Source organism: Olea europaea, chromosome 7 (genome assembly GCF_002742605.1).
Source record: "Olea europaea var. sylvestris chromosome 7, O_europaea_v1, whole genome shotgun sequence".
Classification (NCBI taxonomy): domain Eukaryota; kingdom Viridiplantae; phylum Streptophyta; class Magnoliopsida; order Lamiales; family Oleaceae; genus Olea; species Olea europaea.
In genome coordinates this window covers 23,323,066-23,338,879 of record NC_036243.1, presented here as the reverse complement: position 1 = coordinate 23,338,879, position 15,814 = coordinate 23,323,066, and the positions used below count along the sequence as shown (strand labels likewise).

Below are 15,814 nucleotides of genomic sequence, written 5' to 3'. Positions count from 1 at the left end.
GAAATTAAGAAAAAAAAAAGTTCTGATCATTGATGCCACTTTTGGAATGGAAGGGACCATTCATAATTTTTGTTTTTTTTTTTTTTGTTTTTTAGATAAATACTTTTGATGTTTCATGTTTAAGTAGAATTTTAAATGTCACATATATTTATGGTGAGGTCACATATGCAGTATTATATGTAGGTATGAAGCAGGTTTCAATTAGATGGTGTTTATTCTAGATGAATAATTTTCGAATGGAAGCATGATTTTACACTTTAATGCAGGTCATAGACAATATAAATAGGTCAAATGTATACTTTATTTGAATCACAAATGCATACAAAGTCACAGACAAATCTATGCATGAGCACAATTACACATCATAATACATGTCACAAATGCATTTTGCAACAAGGTCACACACATCACCTAGTAAGGTCACCAATGCATATCACAACACAGGTTACAAATGCATATAAAAAAATACATCCTACAAATATGCATTGGTCAACTTTTAAGTGTTTGAAATCACAATTGCAGTGACATATTATAATTTCAATGCCACATCTACTTCTTCATGGTCACAATTTTGTCGCAAGAATATGTGACATTTGTTTTTTGTGGTTACTATTTTTTATATCAAAGAAGTCAGTTATATTGAAGTTACAAATGACTATTTTCCACTGCAAATCACAATTTCATTGTCATAAACTATATGGAATTTTCCCATATACTAATTTGGGTGCTACAACTTCGACTAATTTTGACTTATGGAATCAAACTACTACATGTCTTGCGATTGTGACATTTCAACCACAACATCTACGCTTGATGTGATTTTCCCTTTACAGGACGATCTCTTCCTCTTTTCAGATGGCCTTCATGTACTTTTTTTGTTGGGTGCCAGCACAACTACATCTAGAACTTTATCAGGCACTGTCCACTCATTGAGATTTCCAACTGGAAATACTGTATGTTGATATGCATTAATGTATGCATCTCTCGTGTAGAAATATGAACAATAATCATATGGATCCATCTTTGTCGTTACAATAATAGCCACAGTGTGTGGGTAGGGTAATTGATCTACTTGAAATGTCCTGCATATGTATGTACGTTGTTTCATATCAACAATAAATGACGAGCAGTCACCACGAATAGAAAAAAAAATGGTTTGATTTATAAGAGATACCTGCACATAGTGACATAAAACTGGTGTATGTCAAGTAACAGTTAATATAACATTGTCAACCATTTCAAACTAGAGCAAAAGTTATACTCGTGAAATACAGGTCACAGATACAAACGTTACCGTGAAATTTCTCAAATCATTACTCATATTCTTCAAAATTTTCTCATAATTGCTTGATAACTTCGTGAAAGTACCATATGTGGTGGCCGGGTTTACTTCGACCTACAAGCAAACATGAAGAACATCAATGATATAAACATCATTTGCGACATAAAAGCATGTATGTTAATGTGATTTTCAACCGACAATGACCAGGTAGGCTGTAATCTTTGGATTAATTGACTCAAGCTGCCGCATGTTATATTTGAATTCTACTAGGGTGTAGGCACGAATTGCCGAATTGAATGCTTGTGTTATATTGTGATCCAATTCGCCAAAATACGACTTCAGGTTCTGTAATAGATAATATGAGGAAATCCCATGATATGTCCTTGGATACACCTTTTCAATTGCATTCTTAATACTATTGTGGCGATTTGATACAAAATACAGTCCACGCCTTCTTCAATTGTTCAAAGAACCATGTCCGTGATTTGTTGTTCTCGTTGTTTCCAATTCCAAATGCAAGAATGAATATACTATTATTTGTGTCCTATGTACATGTCGTGAATAGTGTGCCACCATGATATCCATTCAAATACGTGACATCAACTACAATCACAGGTTTACAACGCTCTCATCCTCTAATTGATGCACCTAATGCCATGAAGCAGTATTTTAACCTATTGTGACTGTTAAGCTCCAATCATGTGACCGTACAGTGATTCATTTGACGTGACATATAAAAAAAGTTTGGTATCTTCATGAAAGACTCCGTTTCAACATTTTCTCTCAAGACCTCCAAGCCTTAACATAATTTAATGAAACCTCATAATTATGTAACATGTTGTTGCGTATATCATTTGAGTGTACCTTGTCCGTGACGAAGTATACTTGTATTTGATGCATGTGGACACAACTAATGCTGACACTTGCTTATCCAACCCCAATACTATATTTGCAGCACATGTATGACCATCAGTCATCCATCTTATCTTAAACATATCTGTTGCACCCATTTTGGATAATTTACATTTCCAATTACACTCCTCTCAGGAATGCCTTACAAGATATTCCTCTTGTCTGGATAAATGACCATATGTTCAAACATATTTGTATTGCATAGAATGCCAAGCTCATTTTGAGTATCTCCTTATTACGGAATATCTTTCCAATTCCAACTGCCACATCACTCTCGCATCTGTGACTTACATGTTTTATTGCTGCCTCACATATGTCAGATGATATAATCAACTAATGAAAACATATCTTCACAAGAACGTACATCAGCTAGAAGCTCGAATGTTTGTTCCTAGCCCTCTACGACTGTGACCTCAACGGTTATGGGATATTTTGAAGGGTCACAATGCTTGCCTTCTAGCACCAAGTATGAATTCATATTACTATCACTCTTTTTTAACACTTGGGGAGCACATTGCTCAATGCATACTTCAATATGACCACCATCTTCCATTGATCCATATCGAACTCATTCGCAACACTATTTACTAGCTTTGTATAGCTACAATTGCAATCAACCAGAAGCAACAATACCAGTGATCCATGTAACAAGCACACATGCACGTAATCCATTCCTGTACAGTTTGAGAAGAAAAATTCAATTTTCGGGTTATGGTTATCACAAGTTATGCAGCATTTAGGTTACAGCTCAATATTGCAGGCCACAATGATATGTTGGAGGTCTGAATCATTTTTTAAACACGTGTCAACATACAACATTATTTACTTTCCCAAAAGAGACAGAAAGTCACACAATTGTGGATCACAGTGAGCATGAGATACAGAAATTACAGAAATGAACTTTTCTTGCACCATTGTGTGACTTCGAATAATTATAGAAATAGAAACAAATAAACAATTATTAACCTCCACTTCGATAGATCTACAACATAAATGGGGCACTGTCTTCTTGGGCTTTGTGACAATTTCATACACTCCGACATAAATTGGTCGACGACATTAGAGACACCAGAATGGAATGGAGACAGACATATTCTGGGTAAATGTTTTGCAACCTGCTACGTGAATAATGGTGTTGTTTTTAGGGATGACAGTTTCTAATCATAGGAGTCCAATCATAAAAGGAAACCAAAGCTTGATTTTAGGGATTGATTTGTAATGGATTGATCTCTCTCTATCTCTCTCCCCTTATGTATATAAAAGAGTCTTTGAGATTTGAAACATTAATCTTCATATCTTCAATATAAAATTGGCAATACTTATTGTTTGAGATATGAAATTTTCCCTTAAATAAAATTTGATAGTAAATATTTAGTTTCTGTGAGATGATATTTGGATTTGAAAATTTACTTTATTACTTTTCTCAATGCATACGCTTAATTAAGGAATCGATTGATTATATTGCATTAAATATGTGTAATGGGTAATGCTCAGTATGCCGACTTTTTGTCTTTTTGTTTTTCTTGTATTATTGAAGTTTTCTTAAAATTTATGCAAACCCCACTATTGATCAATCATGGATCTTCCCTTGTTTGTCTATGAGTATACACACTAATATTATTAGAATTTGAGGTTGTACTAACATAGTAATAAATTTCTAAAAATAAATAATTCATGATTTAGGTATATACTTGTCAATGATGAGACCTTCCCTTAACTATGCCCTTGTTTGAGGACTTTTTTTTTTTTTTTTAAATACATTTTTTTCAAAACTCATTTTCAACTACACATTCTTTTATAAAATAATTTTACATGCAAACCTAAAATTTTATTTACTTTTTTAACCACACATTTTTCCAAAAAATCACTATTCCATGATACATTTTACCCCAAAAATGGGGATCAAATAGGGGCTATTGTAACCATGTGTTTGGCTATAATTTATAAATTAATTTGTAAATTCACTCAAAATCAAGCATTAATTTTAATAACACATTCAAAGTCGGTACATATTATTATCCATATTTTTCATATGACTACTATTATTACTCTTACTATTCTTATTTATAATTTTGCCAAAAGGATGTTTGCACTATGTGTGTGCACTAAAGGTCCTAACATCTTTTGAGGGGCTACTTTGGTACCAAGGGAATACTTTTTTTTCTCTTGCATAAGCACCTAATGAGCCCACTCAAATTGGTGATGTCAATTTTCTTTTGTAATCATGTCAAGTATAATCTAGTGTATTATATCACACAACCCGATCCGAATCACCCGAATTGACCGAGAACATGACTTGTGCCGATGATAGATACTGACTAAATGCCTGACCTGCCACCAAAACTGACTATGACTTTGTACAAAATATGCGCCAAATCAAATGTTAATGAAAATATAATGTAATGGGCGCAAATTAATTTTTTTATATACTTAGCTCGATGAACATAAATAATCTAAAATGGTCATGTGCTGATGACTCCTAAATCAACAAGCTCTTCAAAGCTCCCCAAATTCAATTGCTACCTAGTAAGAAAAACGTGAAAAAAATATGAGTTGATGACTCAGTGAGTGGAAAATTCAAAAATAATTATACTTTCTCATTTACGCAATTTTATCGAAAATTGGGTGTACGTCATTTAACCGTTCAAAGTCTAACATATAATAATAATAATACTAATCAAGATGTGAGACACCTCGTAATGCTGAAAAATATCATCTTATAGTCATGATATAATTATCAACTCAAATCCATGTCATCATCTCATCACATTACATGTAATTCACCAAAAACGTACCCTCTAACTAACATCTGTAATCCGCCCCTCGGGCTAAATACTTTCATCACAAGCTCTTGGCCCCAACCATGAAGAAAAGTAGTCTCAAGACCTCTGGTAATCAATTCTAGAATACGGTCTAGACCCCTCTGTGAACTATATGTATACAGTCAAGACCAATGTTCGGTCAAGACCCCTCCATGTAGGATAGAACACGGCCAAGGTTCCTTTGTGAACTAGAAGAAATACATTATTACGGGTACTTTTTTGGTCGATTTCAAAATCACATGTCACATTCCAGTTCATAGGTAATCCATTTATAACCTTAAAGATTTCACATATATCATAATGAAAGAACCTTTCATAATAATCATGTAATTGTACAAGAAATTAACATAATTGCACAAAATATAATAGTATTATTAATATTTTAAATTTTTAAAAACTATATAAGTTTTTCCACTCACAGACCTATTGATAAACATCTGATTGAATTGAAGAGACTTTCCAAGCTTTCACGTCACCACTTGAAATAATGTTCTAATTACTCAAATTAAAACATGACCATTAAATTAATATAAATCCACCGCGTAATTCCTTAACTTCTATATTTATTCTTGCATCTCTATTTCCCTAACTTATTTGCACTTTGATTATTAGTAACCAATCATCCCACATAATAAAATCCATTATATTATTCAATACTTTCCTAAAATCACTACCGTATACACATACGACCCCCATCTATGATTTAATTCAGTACCTAGACTCCAATATTTATCATTTAGCTCATTCAAAAATATAAAATATGAGAAAACACATTGGGGACAAAAACAGCACTTAAATTCCACAGTATTGAAATCTGGCACCAATCGCTAGTTATTGAAAAGTGTCACCGAATCCATTGACAGAAATAGCACTTTTTGGGATTAATTTCAAAAATAGCACCTACACATGAATTTTCCTCAAAAATTTATTATAAATACCAAAATCTAACCTAAAATCCTTTTAACACTAATTCCTCATAAATCAAGTGTTTTATATTATCTAAACACAATAATTCAATGATTGAAACTCTAATTTACAAACTCATTTCACATTTCCTTCCTTTCAACACTAATATTATTGTTGTTTTTAATGCTTCAAACATATATCAACAATCATTAATTTTTGCTAACATTAAATTTGAGAAAATTTTTATAAACTCAAAAAGATAATTTAACCTGCTTACATCTGCCTCTCTAAATCAATGGAGAAATTAAAGAAATGGAGAATTCAAATTTGAAAACCCACTACTTCTTCTTCTTCTTCTTCTTCTTCTTCTTCTTCTTCTTCTTCTTCTTCTTCTTCTCCTCCTCCTCCGCTATCTATGTGTTATTTTTTCTTCCCAAAATAAGAAAATTAAATGGGTCACTTATCCTTTAAGTGGTCAAGTGGATGACTATTACATAATTGCAAGTCAAGCTCCACTCTTCATAACATATAACCTCTAGTCCTTTAATTATATTAATAGAAAATTTAATCCCTGAATTCTTATTTGGTATCATTTTTGTGCTCTTAAGTATTAGTATTTACAAATTAAGTCCCATAAAATTATTTGTTCAACTTAAGTCCTTATTTGATTTTGACTAAATAATTCCTTGATTTTGACTATAAAAGAGTGGGATGTAACATTATATGTGAAGTTAGGGTACGTATTGTGCACCAAGTTAGCCATATAAAGATTTTGGATATAAAATTTTAAGGATTAGTATTAGGTGGATGGTGTTACGGTGGATTAATGTAGATAGTACTCAATTTTTTATTCAGAAGATAGTAATAGTAGTATGAACCATATAACATAATACGGAGGTCAAAGGTGTATTTAGACCAAAAACAAAAGAAACAGATAGTGTGTGATATTCTTTTGAAAGAAAATTCAAAAATTATTTTCCACCTTTATCCACCATAATATTCTCTGCCTAGTAATATTAATTATAATTTATACTAAAACATAGATAATTTTCAAGTTTCAAATATTACAAACAGCAAATATCTACACTATTTACCAACATCTCATTCATCACAACATGATAATTTCATTCAGCTAGCAATAATGATATAAATGCAGCAAAGATTAATACTATTTCTAAATGTTTTTACTGGTATATATGTCTTCAAACATTTCACGTTCAGAATTGACATGTTCAACCCTAAATCTCTCTTGAACACTTGAAATATAGCTTGCAGCCTTTGCATCAATGCATTCATCTCCAGCCATGCAATAAAAATTATCCAACTTTCCATGCGAATCCCGACCTTTTTCATGCACAACAATCGAAACTTTCTGCGTCTGTTGAGGAAAAACTTGCTCTTGGTTCATGATGAAGCCTGCATCCTGTTTTGTTTGATGAATCTGCTGGGGAAATATTTGTTCTTGGTTGACTACGAAACCCACGGGGGCAGCCAAGGGCGGAGCCTTCTGCTTAATTTGATGCATCTGCTGAGAATAAACTTGTTCTGGGGGCGGAGTCTTCTTCTTGGTTTGATACAAAGACATAATCATCTTTGCTTTGATGAAACCTCTGCGCTTTCGGTTAGACTCCATTTCGCCTCGGGCTTGGCAATTATATCTAGGTTTTGCACTGTGCACCGGATGTTTGTGCTTCGATGTGTACATTCTATTTATAATGTTGCATGTCGTAAAATTTAAATAGTTAGTTTTACGCTAAATTCAATTTATAATTACCTTTATTCTTTATCCAGACATGAGAGAGAGTTTGTTGGGGTAGTATTTGCTTTTAAAAATGTTAGAGATGCGTACACAACAGAACGTGCATGAAATGCTTCAATTTTTCACTGGCTTTTGCACTTTTAGGGAAAGACAAATACAAGCATTAGCTCAGAACTGGACCACAATGGATGACATGTAGAATTTCATATTTTTCTTTGCAACCACACTTTAAAAAAATGTTAAAAATAAATAATCAGATTAAGATGGAATTTCATTAGTATGTTTAGTATGCGCATGAAATAGTCATCAGTTATTTTCGTCGGTTTTATCAGTTAATTTATTAACTTTCTTTGAAACTTAAGCCGTTAGAGAGAGTCTGTGTGCTTTCATTTAAATCTTGTCTTCAACATATGCTCTCATCTCACGTAGATCGAATTTATGTTACATCAAAAGTCTAACACAGAATCTGGACCATGGTATTAAAAAACTAGGTCTATTGGTATGATATTTAGACCATTTTTTATTTCATAAAATTGGCCTAGTTCTAATTGTGCTCCTGCTGCATGTACAATTTTTTCACATCCTGAGGACATGCTAAAATATAATTAACTTACACTAATACTGTTTGGTAATATCTAATAAGAATAACCTATCCAATAGTGCGTACATATTCTTTGTTGAAACAACACAGAAGTTAAATACCTTGTGTATCTACTCTTTTTGGACTGTTGTACATCCAAAAGCAATTTTTCAAGAGGTTCCAAAATATCTAGCAAATAATTCATTCCCAAGTCGATGCTTCCTGCATAATTTTAGCAAATGGAATCACTCAAGTGCTTTACATGATATTTTTGTTTGTTTTAATTAATTTTTTTCAGCTATAATTTTCTAACTTATAAAGGCCGAATCAAATAATTAATTAAGTTAATTAAAAATTTCCAGGAAAAAAAAAAAACAAAAACCCCATTATGATAAGAGAATATATAGTATCTGAGATCAGATAAGAAGGTAGTCATTTTCATCTGAGTGTAAGAAAGCTCAGGTTTACTTTAAGATGGTTGAAACAAATGAAGATGTACATATATTTGCAACTTGTGACCTATCAAGTAATTGTGAAGGTATCCCTTATTTTTTTATTCCCCCCCCCCCACCCCCCGGTCCGTATGTATAATTTTTATATATTTGTTACAGTGGAGCTCAACATAAGATATTTGTCTACTTTGGTATAATGTTGAATCACTTCAGTTGTCCAGTGCATGGAAAGTGTGAGAGAACAAGAACCCGCTATAGCAAAGTCATTTATTTTCTAGAACATCGAGATCAGATTGAAAATTTAAAAATAAAACTTTAATTTTCTATTAATTCTACTAAAAAATGCAAGTCTCAAATGTATTTTGAAAGAAATTTACAAGGCCAAAAAGCTGCCTTATTACTGCTATTATATCGTAATCAATATTTAAATTGGATGCTGAAAGCAATGAAAGTAACCTAAATTCAGTGTCTGCCTGCCCGTGTGTACGTTGGCTGTCCCTCCCTGGGTTGGTCAAGTCGATCCTAAAATGCTAATGCTGTCTCTTGCTCTGCATCGTCTCCCATAATCAACATAAACAATATAAACTTAAACTGTTAGAGAGTCGACAAAAAGATTTATCTAAATTTTGGATAAACACGACAAAAATACTTACAATTTTCAATGACATAGCAATATCTACGGTGAAGCATACAGCAGTGGTCATACGAGTAGGAGTGGTCTACTTGGACACATGTACTATAGAAAGTTGGAAAGATTTCTATGCATTTTTGTTAGTGACAACTTTTTAAAGATAAGATATTCTACCTCAATGATGTGTCACATACCAAGTGGTCTCTTTTGAGATTCTATACATATATATAAACCTTCTAGTGATATATGTATATGCATATTGATATTAATGTTGCAATTTCTTTATTTATTTGCTTTGTGTTTATTGATGAAAGTATGAAAGTTTTTGTGAATATTACCGATTATTTTCTCTTACAAATTGATTTTAAAAGTCAAACTAGATGCATGAAGTACAAAATCTTATTAAGACACCTAGCAACAATGAGCAACTTAACGATAGCTCTATTATGTTTTGAAAGCTTGTAGCTTTAGTTCTTAGGAACAATCACATTACGAACCATAGTGAATAGCTAGATATGTTATGCACGAATACATTGAATGAGCTATAAGTCCCCAACGCACCAAGGTCCTTTGCCTCTACACCTAGGGCCTCTAGCCCAACCATCGATATACACATCATTTTGAGTAGGACATCGCGTTATATACATGTACAAAGTGATGACATCTCTAATGTGAAATAAATATATGGGCTACTCACGTAGTTTATGGCAATCAAGTGTGGTCATCTATATGGGAGAATAGTGCTTAGCCTGTTACGTATATCTGAAAATCGGGTGAAATACGCAAAAATTCAAAGGGAATAAGCACAAGAAGATGTTTGTTTAAGTCTGATATCTAAACTCAAGTAAATCTGAATAATAATTTTATTTTTTCTCAACCGAATTCTGTCAAAAATTAATTACTTAAAGGAAATATAAAGAAGTACTGTATAATTTTTATGTTTCATTTTTTTCGGTCTGTCTGGATATCTTACCCTTTCAATATTATTCTCAGCGGCTGTGACTGTGGTTTCCTAAAGAATAAAGCCAATAGGAATCTAGGAAAGAATACAGTACCCATTTCCAGTGTCATTCTAAATAATCTGCCAGGTGATATTCCTTAGAACAATCTTCCTTCCTAAGCAATAATACTTTAGGAGATAGAAGGCGTTGACAAGTGTATTTTATACAAGTATCTGAACCGCTAAATAAGATTAAATATTATGGATTTTGATGAATTATGACTTAAATATGTATAAATTTTGTTTGTTAGGTAAAACTTGATGCCAAGTGATGGAATTTGACGAAATGAGCGAAAATTGTCTAAAATGGAAGAAATTCGAAATTTGGAGACCAAAATACAAATATTTAATATTTGATTTGAACTATGAAACGATAATTGAAGATTAGATAGGATCAATTAGATGCAATTAGAAGTCAGATAAGTAAACTATAACCAAAGTATTTTCACAAATCAATTTTCAGCTGCTCAATTTATGCTCCATATTTGCAACCGACTTTGAAACACATTAATTGAATATTGGGGAAAAAAGATACAACAAAGATACTGACGGATGCTTAGAGACGAAATTTTGTACAGCCAACCAATCCCAAACCTGACGCTAAAGTGTCATAAACATGCTTGGGCAAACATGACTAGATGCATGGGCATTGTAGTAAATCTGACTCGGCAAGAAAACTTTCCTTATTTCATACAAACTCTTTTGGAATTTAAATTGGATGCGTTTCTTGACTTAAATTTGACCCCTATAAATAGAGAACTTGGGTAAAATATTGGGGGATCTCTCTCAAGCCTCTTAATACCTATTCATATCATAAAATTCATTAAGAACGAAAAACGGAATCATAATTTTAAAGGAGAAGATCAAGCTAGCAAGGAATTAAAGACACTTTATACAAGAATATGAAGATTTAAGGTGTGGATTTAAGATCAAGACCAAGGTATTAATTCTCCATCAAGATTCTTATATTTTTCAATGATTCAGGTGATGTCTTTTCATAATTCTTTGTATAGTTCATATATAATAATGTTAAGCTAGATCTTTAATTGTACTCAATGAAGATGAACAAGTAGTTTAGTAATTTTTTTTCTTTATTACTTATGCATGCTCATTGAATTATTTAATTGTTTGATCACAGTAATTAGTTGCTTGTTGTACTGTTGAAAAGTTCACAATTAAGTAAAACACTATATTATCAACACAGATATTAGAAATAACATGTATCACAAATGCGGTCATCTCGATAATTGTGTTATAGAATGTGTTATCACCTAGGTAATCATGTAATTTAATTTATTTGGATTCAGACTAAGAGTATGATCAGATCGTGTCTAGAATAGACTTAATTTATCTTGAGAAATAAAATTAAATATCATAGGATTATCGAATGTTAAGAATGTACAAATACAACTAGATTATATAATCAAGAATTGAAGTAAATAACAGAAAATGAATTAAAAATTCAATACAATAATTCATTCATTTATCCAAACCAAATCTTTTTACATTATCAATAGAAAAATTTAGAATAATCACAACTATTCATCTATTTTGTATTATGCATTTCGAATTCGATACAAGATTAGTACACTTTAATTGAAATTTATTCCTCGTGGGATAATTCTCAACTTATCACAATTATTACTTGTCAATAATCTCGTCCACTTTTGAGATTTATCTGAACAAATCTTTGGTGCCATTGTTCGGGGACTAATTCTTGCACTAGCTCTTGTGCAATTGTCCATTATGTATCCATCTTTCAGGCAGATCAAGTTTCACATTCGATCACATGTCATCAACTTGTTTCAGGATTATCAAGACATTAGATTTATGGGAAAACACTGAAAATCTACATGAGCAAATTCATGCTTTCTAGATGCTTTGAGAGATAATTAGTCACGATGGGATGTTAGCTGACACTCTCTATTGCTCCTAGTCCCTCACACTTTAAAAGAAGGTGCAAGATAATGGTTATGTTCACTACTACTTGGGAGCATCATTTTTTGGAATGACATGATTCATAAGTTCACAATGAAATTTTTTCCACCATTTCAAGTTCATTAAATCAGAAATGAAATTCATAATTTCAAGCAGAAGGACCTCAAGAGCAATCTAAAGGCATGTAAAATGTTAAAAGACTACTTTAGAAAATATCCCAATCTGGACATTCCTAAAAATGCCCAGATCTACATATTTTATTCAGACTTGCAAATTGATTAACATATCATGGTAGACGCTTCAATAGGAGGATAAATTATGGATATCTCCATAGACAGAGCATATGATTTGTACGATGGAATAGCAGAAAATTCGCATATGTGGCCAACTAAAAAGGAAACTTCGAGGAAGACGGCAAGTATTCATAGCATCGACTCAATTACATCATTGGCAGCCCAATTGGAAGCACTAACAATAAAGAAATTAAACACCTAAAACATCACCCATCTATGAGGGCTACGGGGCAGATCATACAACACCAAGCTGTCGTTTAGCCTCCATGCATATAATCCAACCTGAGAAGGTCAGTTGTACGTAGAATCTTCACAGACAACAAAACCACCCTGACTCCAAAACATATAATCAGCGTTGGAAAAATTATCTGAATTTCTCATGAGCTAATATTTCATCAACAACAAAAGGGGAAGTCATCTTTCAGGATCTAATGATTCAGTACATCACAAAGACTGAAATTACATTCCAAAATCAGCAGGCTACTATTAAAATTTTAGAAAATTAGGTGAGGCATATAGTAACAGCATTGTCCAACAGAAGATAAGTTATCCTGCTAATGGACACGAAAAAGAACCCAGGAGAACAGATTTTAGCTATCACAACCGTAAAGGCTGATGTGGCCGACACTTGATCAATCAAGTCGTCTATATCTACGCGAGACTATTTTTTGCTAATTCCATTTTCCTCAGAGGCTTCAAATGCAGCCAAAAGAGGAAAAGACCCTGCAATAACGATAAGAAGTGGAGTTCAATAGCCAAAAAATAGTGTAAAGAAGAAAGGGACCAAAGAAAATCAGGGGTGCCTACCACAGGAAGGATTTTTACCGTGCGCAAACGAGTCAATCAATTCCTAAACCTGAAGCCAAAATGTCATAACCATACATGGGCAAGCGTGACTACCATGTGTGGGCATGGTAGTGAATGTGACCAGACTGAACAACTTTCCTTATTTCATATACACACTTTTGGAACCCAAATTGGATGCATTTCTTTACCTTAATTCAACAAAACATTGGGGGATCTCTCTCTAACATCTTAATGAATATTCATATCATAAAATTCATCAAGTATGAGAGGCAAAATCACGATTTGGAGGGATAAGATCAAGCTATCAAGGAATTCTAGACACTTTATACAAAAATTTAAATATTCTAGATGAAAACCAAGATTTTGATTCTCCGTCAAGATTTTATATTTCTCTATGATCTTTGTGATGTCTTTTCATAATTCTTTATTTAACTAATATATAATAATGCGAAGCTAGATCCTTATTTATATTGGACGAAGATGAACCATTTTGCTTATTTATTTTAACTCAAAATAAGTAATTTAGAAATTTTTATTTTTATTTTTATTTTATTAATTATGCATGCTCACTGCATTATTTAATTATTTAATCATTAATTAGGTAATTTTTTTCTTATTGTACTTCTGAAAAGTTCCAATCAAGTAGAACACTGCATGATTAATACATGAACAATAGATTTTAGGAATAACATATATTGCATGTACAATAACCTTGTTAATCATGTTATTGAATGTTTATTACTTAGATAATCATGTAATTTAATGAATAGATTCGGGATAGGAATAGAAATGTGTCAGGTCTCTAATAGGTTTAGTTTATCTTGGAAAAGAATATTAAATATCATAGGATTATCGATTGTCAAGAATACATTAATAAAATTAGATTACATAATCATGGGATTTACGCTAATAACAATTGGTGGATTCAAAATTCAATACAATTATTTATTCATTTATACGAACCAAAGTTTTTTACATAAACAGTAAAATAATTTAGAATAATCACAACAAATCATCTCTTTTGTATTACATATTTTGAATTCGATACAATATTAGTACACTTTAATTGAAATTTATTTCTCATGGTATGATACTCAACTCATCATAGCTCTTACTTGTTAACGATTTTGTACACTTACGAGATTTATCCGAACAGACGCATTTGGCATGTCGCATTGTATTAGAACGGATAGAGCTGAGGAGATAATCTTGAAGGAGGAATAAGATTATCTAGAATAAAAACATTTTTCCTATAAGCTAGTGTTGTGGTTGTTGGAATATGTGCCCAACACTAGTTTTTCTGCAATAGTTAAATTATTTTCTCTCTTTCAATAAATAATGCATTATGGGTTAGTTTATTTAATTAGCACACATAAATATTTAACTATGTAATGAAAGGTTGTCATTTGCTTTGTCATAATAAAGTGCAGATAGATGGAATTTATATTGGGAAAAAAATAACAAGTGCCTTAAATAGATATAAAAATTCACTTTTTACTACTTGACTAAAACGAAAATTGGACTTAAACCACAATTATTGTAACCAAAACTGTCCATATTTTCATAGCAGCTAGACAAATGGGATCAATCTGTGATCCATGCCATACAAAAACATAAACAACTAAAATGCTTAATTACATAAACTTTTTGTTCAGACTTGATGACTAAGATTCGAGAGTTGAGATTTGCTGCCCGTCAAATGATTCATTGACACATCACTTTAAATTAACGTATCCAATTTTTCTTTTACTACCCTTGTGCTTAAAAATAGAAATTCAATGATGCGTCAATAAATTATTGATAGATAACAAGTTGGAAAGCAGATCTCAACTCATTGAACGACTACACAAAAGAAAAGTTAAAATCAAAACCTGTCATTCATTAACCAGCCCATTCATCTTCATGTCCCTTCTCACACTCCATGTAACAAGGTCGAAGTCTATCTCATAACCTTCTATCTGCTTCTCGCACCCATGTTTGAATAGTTACGTAGCCAAGTGCAACCTTAAGATGTTTGCGCCAAATTTTTCTATCATCACATCAATCTTCTGGTGTATGATACACTCCGCAAACATTTGGTAACAAAATATTGGATAAATACAAAGGAAAAGAGCATTTGACGTGCCATTATTAAGCAAGTATGAAGAGAATTATTGCTTGCCAAAATACAATCAGCCTACAGAAGTTTTCAAGAACCTGTTGATGCTCTTTTTCAATAATAGCCCACTTCAGATTCTATGAAATAGCACTATGAAATGGATCCAATTTGGGTGAATTTAACATTCTTTCTTTTCTAACATTTTCTATTACACTTACTTTGTCTTCCAAATTTTCCCTTTTCACTTTGGATGCAGAAAACCCGTCAATCTCCCATAATGTGGCAGACAATTTTCAAGCTGATATCAAGAAATCTTTGTTTTTTCAGCGCACTT

General features: G+C 32.2%; 2 protein-coding genes across 2 annotated transcripts; both read right to left on the bottom strand.

Annotated features, from left to right (window-relative positions):
* Positions 1 to 862: 862 nt before the first annotated feature.
* Positions 863 to 1,531, bottom strand: LOC111398082. Its single transcript, XM_023025037.1, has 3 exons — positions 1,487 to 1,531; positions 1,295 to 1,396; positions 863 to 1,174 (listed from the first exon to the last, which is right to left on the bottom strand). The coding sequence occupies exons 1-3, from the start codon at positions 1,529 to 1,531 to the stop codon at positions 863 to 865; spliced, it is 459 nt and encodes a 152-aa protein (XP_022880805.1).
* A 5,453-nt stretch (positions 1,532 to 6,984) lies between these two features.
* Positions 6,985 to 7,591, bottom strand: LOC111397730. The gene has a single exon (XM_023024722.1). The coding sequence runs from the start codon at positions 7,553 to 7,555 to the stop codon at positions 7,097 to 7,099; it is 459 nt and encodes a 152-aa protein (XP_022880490.1). The 5' UTR covers positions 7,556 to 7,591; the 3' UTR covers positions 6,985 to 7,096.
* Positions 7,592 to 15,814: the final 8,223 nt, after the last annotated feature.

Coding starts and splice junctions, on each gene's coding strand:
- LOC111398082 (XM_023025037.1), bottom strand. CDS start 1,531: ATGCGGCAGCTTGAGTCAATTAATCCAAAGATTACAGCCTACCTG. Junction 1,397..1,486: donor CAAAGATTACAGCCTACCTG/GTCATTGTCGGT, acceptor GTTTGCTTGTAG/GTCGAAGTAAACCCGGCCAC. Junction 1,175..1,294: donor ATGATTTGAGAAATTTCACG/GTAACGTTTGTA, acceptor CACTATGTGCAG/GTATCTCTTATAAATCAAAC.
- LOC111397730 (XM_023024722.1), bottom strand. CDS start 7,555: ATGGAGTCTAACCGAAAGCGCAGAGGTTTCATCAAAGCAAAGATGATT.